This window comes from Sus scrofa, chromosome 18, assembly GCF_054392235.1.
Source record: "Sus scrofa isolate SSC_HxYL_T2T_F1_AM1 chromosome 18, Sscrofa_HxYL_maternal_Yorkshire_Landrace_v2.0, whole genome shotgun sequence".
Lineage (NCBI taxonomy): Eukaryota > Metazoa > Chordata > Mammalia > Artiodactyla > Suidae > Sus > Sus scrofa.
The window spans coordinates 59,309,188-59,323,964 of NC_139400.1; the positions used below are offsets into that span (position 1 = coordinate 59,309,188).

General features: G+C 55.7%; 1 protein-coding gene across 6 annotated transcripts in view; it reads right to left on the reverse strand.

Annotated features, from left to right (window-relative positions):
* Positions 1-14,777, reverse strand: part of RAMP3 (receptor activity modifying protein 3) — a 61,544-nt gene that overhangs the window by 25,453 nt on the left and 21,314 nt on the right. For 4 of the 6 annotated variants that reach the window (XM_085004831.1, XM_085004830.1, XM_085004829.1 and 1 more), the window contains one exon: positions 3,815-3,947. In XM_085004831.1, coding sequence (XP_084860957.1) covers positions 3,815-3,909 — 95 coding nt within the window. In that variant the 5' untranslated portion in view covers positions 3,910-3,947. 6 annotated transcript variants of the gene reach the window in all.

Below are 14,777 nucleotides of genomic sequence, written 5' to 3' on the forward strand. Positions count from 1 at the left end.
CACCCAGCCCAACCCCGGGCCCTCTCATCTTGGAAGAGAAGCAGCTGAGCCCAGCAGGGAACCTCTGAGGCCGCGAGCTCCCCGTCCAGACCCATGCCCACATCCGCATCGCCTCACCGTCCCTGCCCTTCGTCATCCACACCCGGGACCTGCTCCTTATGAGGACACGTGCGCCCAGCACCCCAGCCCCGGGGTCCCAGCACTTCCCAGGTCTTCCCAGAGGACACGCCGGGCCCGGCTTCTTTCTCCAAGGCCAAAGGATGCACGGGGTCAAAGCCACTTGGACCTTGAAGGCCCTCGATACCTAGGGCCACCCTGTGGGCCCCCAGAGAGGAGGTGTCTCTGAGGCCAGGTGCCGGCTGCTTCCCAGTCAAGTCCACCTGCCCTCATGGAGCAGGTGGGGGGCGGGGGGTCCCTCCTCTCAGAAGTCTCCTCCCCTAGCCCTCAGCTGATAGGAAGACATGAGACCCACCCCCTGTCGCCGCCCCAGAGTCTTCCTGCCTGTGCTGATCAAAGCTGGAAAAGGCACTCAGCAAACCACCCATGAGGTGGCCCAGCCAGCAGGCAGGAGGCTCTGGAGAGTCCCTGAGGCCAACCAAGGGCGACAGCTACCAGGACCCAGAGTTCAGCCCAGCAGCCCCCTGGCCCGGGATTAGCGGCCTCTGCAGGAGGTGGCCTAGACTGGCAGCCACTGTCCACGCTGCTCTGGGGAGAGAGCTGGACAGACACCTGCTGGATGGTGCACCGGTGGGGTGCTGCAGGCAGGACAGGCGCAGGGAGGGGCTCCTGCCTCATCTCCCGTGGGAACTGGGGGCCGGGGTGAGGCCCCCTCCTCCCCCTATCCTCTGGCTTGGCCTGAGCTGGCAAAGGAAGGAACTGCTTCCTGCAAGGAGCTTCCTGTACAGAAGCTTGTCTCTGCTTGGGAAGGGGGTGGGAAAAGGGGCTGAACCCCTGGTCCCCACCTGCTGGGCAGCCCCGGGCAGTCGCCCAGCCCAGACCCTGAGTTACTGGTCAGGCACATGTCTGCCCTACAGCTCTCAGATGACCCAGGCAAGGAGGAGCCACACAAGGCAAAAAGAGGGCAGGAAGCATGGCTGTGAGCCATGATGTGGCCCTTGAGACCTGCCTAGGCTCTGGGACACCTCACCAGCCAGGTCTTCAGGCAAATCCAACACCCTCCAAGGCCCGCTGGGCCCCAGTCAGTGACCTGCTGTCCCAGAGCCTCTAACCCAACACCATAAAAAGCCTCGACCCACCCTGGGGGCTCAGAGGGGCTGAGACGAGGCAGATGGAGGACGCCCCGCTGTGGGCAGCAAATCCGTGGGGGCCAGGAGGTGGTGGGCGGTCCCCGCGACCCCCTCGCACAGAAAACCGCACAGAATAGCAGCTTAGGACTCAGGATGCAGAGTCCATGTGATGCAACAGGCTTCCTCCAATCCCAGCTCGGCCTGGACCGTCTCCCTGACTCTTCTGCCCACGTTGCTTAGCCTCCCTGGGCCTCGGGTTCTCTGCCTAGGAATGGGGCTCCTAATTCTTATCCAATGAGGTGACCAAAAAGACCAAATAAGGTGCCGTGAATACACTCTTAGCGAGTGCCTGGCTTGGTGAGGTTTCAGCGTGAGCCCGCATGGCTAGGAGCGGGGCACTGCTGAGCGCAGCACCCACCTCTGTGGATTAACCAGCAGGGCCACCGCAGAATGCCCACGTCTGGTGCCTCCCAAGGACGCAGGGAACTGGCTCCGTGTTACAACAGCAAACGTTTTTAGGGCCAAAGGTCAGGCCCTCAGGCACCTGGCAAGAGCCACCGAAGCCAGCTCCCACCGGCTGACATCCCGTGCTGCCCTGGGTGGGGAGGCAGGGACGCGCACGTCCCTGCACCCAGCCCCCCATGCCCTGTTAACTCACCAGCCCGGGTTCAGGCTGGAGATAAAATCAAGGCGTTCCTCGCAAGGAAGCCACTGTTTGCTGGACCTCACAGAACCAGGGTCACGGCAGGGTCTGCCCGTCCCAAGCATCCCTGGACATCTGCCCCCCACCCGTGTCCTCCCTTCAGTCTGGCCCCAGGAGCCCCCTCCCTCCAGCTCCTGGAGTGCATCTCACAGCTAGAGAAGCCGCAGCCAGAGCCCAAATGGCAAAGGGGGACACAGAGCTGGAGGGCAGCCGACCAGCCCATCCGACTCCACCTCCCACCAGGCAAATCTTGGCCCCTCTCTCTCCGACCCTCAGACCCCCTCCTGGCTGCCCTTCTGCCATCCCCCGGCCCTGGGGGTGGGTGTCTGTTTGAGCCCTGCACTGAGGCTTTAGCAGATGGCAGGGGCACAGGCCGAGAAGCCCCCGCCTCACCCTCCCTCACCTCCCTACCCCCTGTGTGTCCACTCCCACCTTGGCGTCCAGGCCAGATTCTGAGGACAAGAGGTCTGGCCAAGCCCCTTCCTGAGCCCTCAGCACGCATCCCCAGTGAACACAGAAATTTCACTCCACTTGGTCCCGTGAATGACTAGGCATGGGGCCCACCAGGGGGCGGTAGACGAGGAGCCACCAGCCCCGGGGAGACAGGCATGGAAGCCCCTAGAACAGCCACTGGGAACGGAGAGCACAGAGACCGGGGTCTTGGAGGGGAAAGAGGACTGAGGAGACTGAGCAGAGGGGGGGCTCCAAGAGAGGATGGGGCTCCCGGCAGGCACGGTTCCCGGGACAGCTGGAGTCTGGCGTGGCCACCAGCACAGCAGCAGCTTGAGAGGGCCAAGTGGGAAGTGGGGAGGGCAGGGATCGCCTATCAGGGATTTCCAAGGAGGTGAAAGGCACATCTTGACCTTGAAGCTGAGAGTGAGCACAGGAGAGGAAAAACCTCGGGAGCTTCTGGAACGTGGGGCCCTGTGGTGCGGCGTGGCCCCACCACACCGGGTGGGCATCAGTGAGATTCAGTGTCTCTGGGGTCCACTGGTCCCGACTACAAAGCCAGCCTTGGCTGGTGCTGTGAGGACGACCCCAAATGACAATCTCCACCCAGCACGGGACCACGAAGAGCGGCAGGCACCCCAAGGCAAGCACCCCAAGGCAATCCTGATCAGGGAGGTGGGTGGGGGTCAAGGGCTTCTCAGAGCAATGACCCCACTCAGAGGAGTGGGGGACACACAGCCTGGGGGGGTCCAGTTGGAAGCGCTAGCACGGTTGGTGAGGGGAGTAGGGGCCTGAGGACGGACCTCCGAGCATGGGGAGCACAGACGCTGTGGACAGAACGTGGGCAGGCTGCGGGCAGGGTGTGAACAGGACATGGGCAGGGTGTGAGCAGGCCGTGGGGAGGGTGTGGGCAGGCCGTGGGGAGGGTGTGGGCAGGCCGTGGGCAGGCTGTGGGCAGGGCATGGGCAGGGAGTGGACAGGCCGTGGGGAGGGTTTGGGCAGGCCGTGGGCAGGCTGTGGGCAGGGCGTGGGCATGCTGTGGGCAGGGAGTGGACAGGCCGTGGGAAGGGTGTGGGCAGGGCGTGGGCAGGGTGTGGGCAGGCCGTGGGCAGGCTGTGGACAGGCCATGGACAGGCCGTGGGCAGGGTGTGGGCAGGCCATGGGCAGGGGGTGGGCAGGGCATGGGCAGGGCGTGGGCATGCTGTGGACAGGCCGTGGGAAGGGTGTGGGCAGGCCGTGGGCAGGCTGTGGGCAGGGAGTGGACAGGCCGTGGGAAGGGTGTGGGCAGGCCGTGGGCAGGCTGTGGGCAGCGTGTGGGCAGGGAGTGGACAGGCCATGGGCAGGGTGTGGGCAGGCCGTGGGCAGGGAGCGGGCAGAGCGGGGGCAGGCCCAGCGCCTGAGCAGGGGCACTCACACGATGAACTCCGACAGGTTGCACCACTTCCAGACCTCCACCTTCTTCATCATTTCGGCGAAGGTCTTGCCGCAGCGGGGCAGCATGGCCAGCATGCGCTTCTCGTTGCAGCCGCTCACCGGGGGACACTCGCCTAGAGGGCAGACGGCCGTGAGCACTGCTCGGAAGGCTCGGGGGCCCCGGAAGGGCTCCTGCGGACGACGTCCCCCAAGGCCACCTGGGCTCCCCCTCCCCTTGGCCTCCATGCAACCCGGGAAGGTTGAAGCCATGCAGAAAGAGGGACCCACAGGGGGGTGTCACTGAGATTGGGCCAGAGGGGCAGGGCCTCCCAGTGGGCATGGGAGGCAGAAGGCAGGGGGAGGGCAGCACGCAGAGAGACGGAGTCGTGGGGGCGGAGAGGCTGAGGGCAGACGGGTCCCAGCAAGGGTGGGGGCGGGGAGCAGCGTCCATGGCTCGAGGGTGAGAGGCCCTGGAACATGTCCCGAGAAGGATTCCAAGCGTCTGATGACAGTTCCGGGCCTCTGGGCAGCAATGGAGGCCCCTTGAAAGTAAGGACGCCCCACCCTGCCAAAGTCACACCCTTGAGCTCCAGGAGGCCAGGGGCTGAGGGCTGTAAGGACTTGTGGTCCATCTACAGGGACCAGTCCTTGAACTCTCTTGGGGTCTGGCAGGGCCCCTGCCCCAGGACTCCTTGTCACTCCCACAGGAGAACACCTTCCTCCCACCAGGAATGCCCATCTGACCCTCAGGATCCCCCCAATTTCCAGGGGTCAGGTCCCCGCCTCGTCAACTTGCCTCTCATGACCCCCAGGTTTGCCTTCCATCATGTAATCAAGAGAAAGCCCTGCTGTGAGTGTCCCGGCGCATGTATGGTGTATACATACATGTGTACATCTGTGTGTGTGTACATCTGTGTGTGTGTACATCTATGTGTACACTGCCCATCTCGGGGGGGGGGGGTGTCTGCGCGTTGTGTGTGTGTGTCTATCTGCCCTGTCATGTGTATCCCGGTGTATGTGAATATAAATGTATATATACCGCCCTGCCATGTGTGTCCTGATGTGTGTATGTGTGTGTTGTGTCTACATGTATGACTATGTGGGTGTGTTGTATGTGTATTTGTGCATGCGTGCATGTGTACACTGCCCTACTGTGTGTATCCTAGTGTGCGTACTGGTGTAAGGATAGACGTATAGATCAATGGAATAAAATCGAGAGTCCAGGAATCAACCTTCATTCTAGAATAAAACTATTTTCTGCAAGTGTACCAAGACAATTCACCAGAGAGGTTCACCAGATTGTGGCCTTTTCAACAAATGGGGCTGGAGCAACTGTCTATACACATGCAAGAGAGAATGAAGGTAGACTTTATCCTCGCAGCATACACAAACATTAATGCAAAACATACAATAGATCTAAATGTAAGAGCTAAACTATGAAACTCTTTGCAGCTGCATTATCCACAATATCTAGAAGTAGAAACAACCCAAATACCCACCAAGGGATGACTGGGTAAACAAATGCAGGATATCCTTATAGAATATGAGAGTTCTATAAAAGATCTCTAGATTCTGAATACAGACTATTGGTTTCCCATAAAAGAATGAAGTACTGACACCTGCTACGATACGGAGAAACCTTGAAAACATTATGTTCAGTGAAAGATGCCAGTCGCAAAATATTGCAGGTTATATGATTACATCTAGTCAAATCTACAGAATAGCCAATTCTACAGACAGAGGCAGAGTGCAGACTAGTAGTCGCTTAAGGCTGAGGGGGTTGGTGGAGTGGGGCATGGCTGCTAGTAAGAGTCCGGAATGTTTTTGGGGTGATGAAAATGTCCTCATGCAGCCTGTGGTAATAGTTGCAAAATTCTCTGAATGTACTTAAAAAAATTGAACTATATACATCAAATGGGTGAACTGTAGTACTGAGTTATATCTCAAAAAGCTTTTTTAAAAAAATTAAAACATTTGGGAGCTCCAGCTGTGATACAGTGGATTAAGAATTCAAAGGCAGGAGTTCCCATCATGGCTCAGTGGTTAATAAATGCGACTAGGAACCATGAGGTTGAGGGTTCAATCCCTGCCCTTGCTCAGTGGGTTAAGGATCTGGCGTTGCCGTTAGCTGTGTTGTGGGTTGCAGACACGGCTCGGATCCCGCATTGCTGTGGCTCTGGTGTAGGCCAGCGGCTACAGCTCCCATTCGATCCCTAGCCTGGGAACCTCCATATGCCACGGGAGCGGCCCAAGAAATGGCAAAAAAAGACCTCCCCCCCCCAAAAAAAATTCAAAGGCAGCGGCTCAAGTCACTGCAGAGACACAGGATCAATCCCCAGCCCGGCGCAGTGGGTTAAAGGATCTGGCATTGCCAGGCTGTGCCATAGATGGCATCTGCAGCTCAGATTCAATCCCTGGCCTGGGCACTTCCATGTGCCGCAGGTACAGCCATAAATAAGTCAATAAATAATAAAATGAAAGTTTTTAAACATTCAAAAGTTGAAAGAAAGTATTACCAGCACACTGAAACTTCAAATAATATTTAAGAATATCCTTGAGGGAGAAAGAAGTACCATGGAAGGAGATACTGATCTTGACAAAGGAGGAAGCGCGCGATAACGTACGTAACCAATTGTAACTACACGCGTCACGTATAAAACTCGCTTCTCAATAGTTAAATCTCCTTAAAAGGTAACTGACTGTGAAAACTGAACCAACAAAGTATCGTGGATTTACAACTTCAGTTTAAATAAACTGTATGACAGCAAAAACGTAAAAGTCAGAATGGAAGATTCTCGTGCTATACGTGAATTGACATAATATCACTTAAAGACGGACTGTGAGACGTTAAAAACACACACTATAAACCCTAAAGCAACCAAAGCTAATAAAGAAAAGGAGGAGGCAGAGGAGAGGAAGAGAATCCCTCCCAACCCTGGACCTCAGTTTCCAGGTCTATGCCATGAAGAGAAGCATCAGAGGAACTCCAAGCCACCTGCTGGCCAAGCACTTCCTTGCAGTCCCTGCATCCCTGGGGTACCCGCTAGCCAGCTGCTGCACCTGGGCCCACTTGAGTCCACAGAATCCAATGGGACAGGAGGTGGCTCAACAGCAGGACAACATGACTCCTATTAGTGACAAAAACTGTGACCGTGCCACGTTCGCACACACAGACTAGCATGGGCACTCTCTGGGGGCGCTGTAAGGGAGCCCTGGGAGGCACAGTTGCTAGCAAACTCGTACATGTTAAATGCTAAACATTTATTGAAGGTCTAAGTCATTTTTTTTTCTTTTTTTATTACTCAAATGAATTGATCACATCTGTAGTTGTATAATGATCATAACAATCTGATTTCACAGGATTTCCATCCCACAGCCCAAGCACATCCCCCCACCCCCCAAACTGTCTCCTCCGGAGACCATAAGTTTTTCAATGTCTGTGAGTCAGCATCTGTTCTGCAAAGCAGTTCCGTCTGTCCTTTTTTCAGATTCCACATGTCAGTGAAAGCATTTGATGTTGGTGTCTCATTGTATGACTGACTTCATTTAGCATGATAGTTTCTAGGTCCATCCATGTTGCAAAAAATGCTGGTATCTCATTCTTTCTAATGGCTGAGTAATATGGTCTAAGTTATTTTTAAGATAAAATACTGGAACATTGATTGCTAGATAAGTCTGAGTTTACCTTTGTTTGTTTTATGAGAAAAAAAAGCTAAAGATGTTTGGGCTTATTAGACACACGTCTGGTGCCATTTTAAAGAGAGAAATTATGCTATAAAACACGTATGTTTGGGGGAGGTCCCTTCATGGCACACCAGAAATGAATCCAACTAGTATCCATGAGGATTCGGATTCAATCCCTGGCCTTGCTCTGTGGATCAGGGATCTGGCGTTGCCGTGAACTGTAGCATAGGTCACAGCAAAATACTTGGATCCCGCGTTGCTGTGGCTGTGGTGTAGGCCAGCAGCTGTAGCTCTGATTCGACCCCTAGCCTGGGAACTCCCATGTGCCCTGGATGCAGCCCTAAAAAAAGAGGAAAAAATAATTTTATCCTAGAGCTGGCTGTTTCTAGATGGGAAAAAAATGAGAGACAAACATATAGATACAGAAAGTTGTGGAAGGTTTATGGGAAAGAAAATTTTGGAAAAGAGTTCTGTGCATGGTCAGAACGGATTAATATTAGATTGAATCTAATGAAATAAATAAATTTTGTTATTAAAAGTAAATACAAGACTAGAGCTTGGTTTTCTCTGTTAAAAGAACAAAGTTTTCATGAAATATTGAGCTGCTTTTGACAACAGGTTGCAAGTTTCTTTCTCTAGCTAACTTTGAGTTTCCCAAAGAGCCCCTGAGGTAGCTAAGAAAGAAATACTAAACTAAGATTATTTGGTTCTTTAAACCACATGGAAAACAATATATGAAAAAATTTCTGAGTTCCCACTGTGGCACCGTGGGTTAAGGATCCAACGTTGTCTCTGCAGTGGCTTGGGTTCAATCCTCAGCCCAGCACAGTGAGTTAAGGATCGAACGTTGCTGCCGCTGTGGCGTAGGTCACAGCTGCAGCATGGATTTGATGCCTGGCCCAAGAACTTCCATATGCCATGGGTGCAGCCAAGAAAGAAAAAAATTCTCTGGTAAAGCTGTCACAGAGTATAGCTACTCATGGCATGTATCACTGCTTGAAGCACATGTACAAAGTTTGCATGACAATTTGGTAATTGATATCACCAATTACCTGTACTTGGTTATTATGTCAGGAGTTTCCCCCCAGTGTGAACACCGAGGCAGACACATAGACAAAAAAGGAGGCCTAACACCAAGACATGGTGAACCCAGAGCAGGCAGCAACCACAATCAAGGGACAAGTATTGGGATCATTAATGCTTTCGACTGAAAGATTTGCAATCAAAAGGGGGAAATGATAGAAGAAATTTTCACAGATTAAGGTATGGGGGGAGTTCCCATCAGGACACAGCAGAAACGAATCCGACGAGGAATCATGAGGTTGCAGGTTTGATCCCTGGCCTCGCTGAGTGGGTTAAGGATAAGGCATGGCCATGGCTGTGGTGTAGGCCGGCCACTGCAGCTCCAATTCGACCCCTAGCCTGGGAACCTCCATATGCTGCAGGTGCGGCCCTAAAAAGTAAAAACAAACAAACAAAAAAGGTATGGAAAGGTCATCCTGGTTTACACATGATTTAATGGGAACTTCAGGCTAACCAAAACAGCCTGTATATTACACATACAATGTACATCTGCTTTAGCCACTAAGGGAAAAAATACAGAGATGCATTTTCATTACTATCTTCATTGCAATATGTCTACTAATTTTCAAATGTTTGTCCAGGTGCTCTGACAAAGCAATACAGAAAGAAGTAACGTTTTCATAATACAAAATATTGATACTACACTTGGAACTGGGAACTGTTTCCAACTCTGTGTCCACACCCCAAATTGAGGCAAGACCACACCCTGTTTCAGCAGGAAATACCTAGAGCAATCGTCACCCCGTTTCTGCAAAGATTCAGGAACAGCTCAAACAAAAATGGAACGAAAACCAAACTCCACTGCCAAGTTTATGACTAACCTCGCAATCCAAAATTTTATTCGCTTTCATGTTCCGCACCTGTGCCTCTTCAGGTGGGGGGATATCACCGAAAAGGAAGGACTGAAACCTACCAGGACCCTGTGGGGCCCCTCAGGTACCAAAGCCCAGAAGGCTTTAGTCTCCTGAGACCTCCCCAGAGTCACAAATAGCCTGGCTCAAGAATGAATGATGAGGAATTCCCATGGGGCCCAGCAGGTGAGGGTCCGGAGGTGTCACTGCAGAAGTGTCACTGCAGAGGCTCAGGTTACTGCTGTGGGGCAGGTTCAATCCCTGGCCTGGGAATTTCCACATGCTGCGGACACAGCCAAAAAAAAAAAAGAAGAAGAATTAATGATTGAATCACTGAAAGGATGTAGACATGTAATGACAAAAATAGCAGTTAAGCCTACAGACTGGTAACCGTTCAAAGAGCAAATCAGCCATTTAGTGCTTCCAGAATCTTTAGTTCCTCTCTGAAGAACATAGATAGCAAGGTCCGGTGTGTGATGCACATTCCTGAGTTGTTTTGCAGCTGTTAAAACCACCACCAGAGGGAAAAATCTAACTGCGTGATGATCAGACTGCAGCCATGACATAAGCTGCTCCATTTTGAGCAGTGCTGCTCTGCACGTAGCCCCCTAGCTGCATATCCTTGAAGTTTTCCTTTAAAAGCTCTTGCCCTCTGATTGGCAACTCAGAGATGGTTTGGGGAGGACGCTAGTTTGCAATCTTCCTAGGTTGCCAGCTTCCTGAATAAAGCCTCTTCCCCCCGACCCCACCAACCCTTGTCTCTAGAACATTGACTTTTGAGCAATGAGCAGCTAAACCTTTTCAGTTCCAGCTCTGGGTGGGAACACACATAGAAGCTCAGAGGCAGAGCCCAGCTGAGCAGACTGCTGCTGGACCACACTACCCCAGACCAGATTCCCCCACTTTACACAGCCCAGAGGCAGCTCAGGGACAAGCAGGGTGTCAGGATCCAGAGCATAGGCAGCCAGCAGCCCTGGATCCTCCTTCTAGAGGCAGCAGCTTCCAGGGCTGATGTGGCCCCCATCTCCCCCATGACAAAGCAGCATGTGACCTGCCTGCATCTCCCTCACTCATTCCGAGCCAGCTCTTGGGGCCCTCACTCTGACCAGGCAAGCACTGGATTGATGTCTGCTGAGAAGCTGGCCTGGCCCCATCCTGGCTCCAAGGGAGGGGGATACTGGGATGGAGACAAGATGAGGTGGCCTCCAGAACTGTGCCAACGTGGCCCGAGGTTATTAAGAGAGATTTCTGTCTTGGTCCTTGCCCTGTGAGGACAGCCTTAGCTTCCCTCGAAACCAATCAGAAGATTCCTCCTCCAAGGGCTTTGCATTCGAAGGTCACAGATCCTGCCTCAGTGTGCTCCTGCTTTCTGGAATCACCCATCACCCTTGCCTTCAACCCAAAAATCCAGCTGACCCTAGGGCTCTAACACCGGAATATGAAATGAAGTCACACCTTCTTCCCCCCAGACACCTTCTGGAAAGGTAACCTAGAATTCAAGATGTCAGTGAGCTGATGCAGCCTTTTCCAAATGCCAGATGGTCAAAGCTGACAGTGATACTGCAAACAAGCCCAGTTGTGCATCTTACAGTCAGAGAGGCCAGTGAGGGCAAGGGAGCATCCCAAAGGACCTAGGGGACAGTGCCCTCCCCAAGACAGGGCCTGGGATTCCTGGCCACCAAGCCAGGGATCCCCCACCCCCACCCCGCCGGACCCACCTGCTTCCCCTCCCAGAGCCGCCCAGGCTCAGACCCTGCTCTGCAACCCAGCCTCACCTCGTCTCGCCCAAGGAAGCCCTCCCCAAGCGCCCAGACCCTGTCACTTGTTCTTAGATGATTTCTTTAGAACGATTTTGCAAAGCAAGCTTTTCATTCAATCCATTCCCTATTTGTGAGCCATGCCTCCCCCCAGGAGTGGTGTTTTCTAGCTTAGAAGGGGTCTGGGAGGTAAAACCTCAGAAGGCTGCCCCCTGCCCCCTCCAGCCAGACACACGCACACACATTTACACTGAAGGACCGTCCTGGAAGCGGACAGGCACCGCAGGGAAGGTCCAGGCCTCCCGGTGCTGGATTCCTCTCCTCCACACCCCCGTGCATGGCGCGCACGCACGAGCTCAGGACAAGGAATGCACTGCCTCACAGGGGGAGAGATGGGCACGCCCGCTATAGGAGGTCGCGCTGCCGTGGCGACCCTAGCCCCCGGGCAGCAACGAGGGGGACATCGCAGCTGGGAGCAACAGGCCCAGGCCCAGCTCACTGGCGATGCAGAGCCCGAGGGAGACCCCGCGCCTTCCGTCCTAGTCTGATCCGTCGCCATCAGCTCGAGAGGAGCCTGGGGACAGAGCCCCGAGTCACCCCTCGCCCCTCCGGAGCAGGACGCACGGGGCTCGCCCTGGTGGGCTCAGGGGAGGAGGTGCAGCCAGGTGCGGGTGCGGGAGGACGAAGGCCGAGCGGGTCCCCGTGGCCCCCGAGGAGGTTGGGGCGCCCCCGTGCCCGACCCAGCATCTTCTTACCGCAGAGCAGTAGCAGCAGCAGCAGCAGCGGAAGAAGGTGCCGGCGCCGCGGCGCTGTCGCCTCCATGGCTAGCCAGCTGTGGCGCGCCGTCCAGCTGCGGCGGGAGCAGTCCAGCTGCGGCAAGCGATACAGCTGCGTCCCCGCTGGGGGCGCTAGGGGCTCCCGGAGGCGGAGCTCAGGCGGGGGGGTGGGGCCGCAGAGAGCCCGCCCCCAGGAGGTGCTTTGCCCCCGGGAGGGGCTCCCACCCCAGGACGCGCTCCCACCCCAGGACGCGCTCCCACCCCAGGACGCGCTCCCACAACGAGGATGCACGCCTCCCCCCGCCTCAGCCTCCCAGGGGCCCTCCGTCGGGTCGTGCTCCTCCGAGATACGCTCCCCCGCAGGACGCTTCCTCCCCTAGGATACGCCTGACCCCCCAAGACATGTCCTCCCCCACAGGGCAGTCCTTCCCCCAGGAGGCACCCCCTCCCCGGGGCAAGCCCCCTCCTCCTGCTCCAGGGGCAAGGCCCATGCCAAGTTCGCGCTTGTGGGGCCTCGGCGTCCGGCGGGGCAGGGGGACCGGAGAGGGGTGGGCAGCCTGGCAAGGAGCAGACGGGATCCGGCAGGTGCACCCACCCTTACCCCAGCCCGCAGAAGGGCTCGGGGAGGTGTCTGGAGAGGGGGTGCTGTGCAGCGCGGGGGGACAAGAGAGACTGGGAAGGGGGGAGGGGGTGCGGAGAGGGAGCCCCCCTGAGGAGGGAGCTAGCTGGGAGTGGGGGAGTCCCTGTGTGCCGCGAGGAACCCTCATGGTGAATCGTGACTGACTCTAGAGTTCCCGTGGGCCCCAATCCTTGCTGGGGGCCTCCCTGCGCTGGAGCCTTTGCACCCTCCGGACCAGAGGGGATGGGGCACAGACAGGTGCACACACCTACACTTGCACACACACCACTGCCCATGGCCCGGGTCCTCAAGCCCTGGTGCTTGCTCTGTGCTTTCTGAAGGCCTCGGGGGACAAAAGAGGGCCTGGAGCATGACTGGGTGTCCCTAATGACCTGACCTAAAGAAGTGTCATGGGCTCTGAGGGGAGGGAGGAGGGACTCAGGATTCTCCTACCATGGGTCACGTAGCCTGGTTTGGTCGCCTCTGTCACTCATCCCCTAGCACAGACCCTGGCCCCCATGGACATCTGGGCACTTTGTCACCTGGTGGGGTGGAAACCCTTCTGCCCTGCAGTGCTCAGAGACATGCTGGTCTGAGGGCTCAGGGAGCAGGGCTGGGAAGGTAGGACCCCCTCAGGGGTTGACTGCTCTTAGCCGGAGCATCCATCCCAAGTCAGAGGGATGAGCAGGAGGGATCCCCACCTGGCCAGGGCCTCCGCCTCTCTGAGTGGGGGAGGCAGGAATTAACCCGGCCTGGAAGGCCGGGGGTGTGGGAGGATTCTAGCGCAGGCGTTGCTGAACAGCTGCCTCGCATAAGCCCTGCTGACCTTTCCTGCATTAGGAAGCCCACTTAATAAGGGATTTCTGCGCTTATTCTGCTAAGAACCAGAATTATTTCAAGGAGGAATTAAAGCTAATTAAAATTGACCAACCAGCCTGCCCAAGGTGGTGGGGAGCACAGATGCAGGAATGACCCAGAACCTCCTGTGACCCAGGCCTGGCAGGGGCTGCAGGCTCCATCCGTGCATCCTGCCAGCCACCCTTCTCAGATGCCCTGCACCAAGAGAGACAAACCAAGAGCAAGTTCAGATGTCACCAGTGTCCCAGGAGGCCACAGGATCACGGAGGCCCACACCACTCCACAGGAGAGGTGAGGCCAGACCCCACAGATGGTTGCACACAAGCAGGCTGGGACAGGAGGGTGGGTCATCAGAGGGGGCCAGACCAGACAGCACCCTGAAGTCTGCCCCCTGGGGCCGTGCTCCGCACACCACCAGTACTTGGGAATGAGCACCCTGGGAGGCAGCGCTGGATAAAGTTTCTCCTCTTTCCAGGATGCCCTCCCCTCCCCCATCCTGGCTCTGATGTCCCTGCAGGTTCATTCCCTGCACCCCCACCTCCATGCAGCTCCTCGGTCTCCCACAGCAAACTTCCCAGGGCCCACAGGCTGCCCCATTGCCCCTGTTAGAAGGAGTCCATGAGAAGCAAGGCTCTAGCTCCTCTCCCCTGTGCCCCCACAGAGCAAATGACTGCTGGTGCAGGTGGTTTTTGTGAGAAGGGAAGATGCACAGACATAGACCCAGCCAGGCTCCATTATATCCAAAACACAAGACCCTCAAGGAGCCTAGCATTTTCCATCTGAAGCTGGAGAGAATAACATCCCTGCCCCATTCTCAGGACAGAGGTGAGGACAAAGGAGCCTGTGCTGAGCCCACAGCGGGATAGAGATGGAAATTATGGAAGTGGAGGTGGTGGTGGAGGTGGAGGTGATGGTTGAGGTAGAGATGGTTCAGGTGGAGATGCAGGTTGGAAGTGGCAGAGGTGGAGATGGTGGAGACCGTGAAAATGGTGGTGGAGGTGGATGTGGAGCTGGTGATTGAGGCAGAGATGGTACCGGTGGAGGCAGAGGTGATAGAGGTGGGGATGATGAAGATGGTAGTGGATGCGGTAGAGGTGGAGTTGCTGGTGGAGGTAGAGATGATGGAGATGGAGATGGTGGTGGAAGTGGAGTTGGTGGACATGGTGGAGATGGTGGTGGAGGTGGAGTTGGTGGACATGGTGGAGATGGTGGTGGAGGTGGAGTTGCTGGTGGAGGCGGAGATGGTGGAGGTGGCAGAGGTAGAGATGATGGACAGAGTGATGGAAGTGGAGGTGGTGAAGGTGGAGATGGTGGTGGAGGTGGAGTTGGTGGTTGA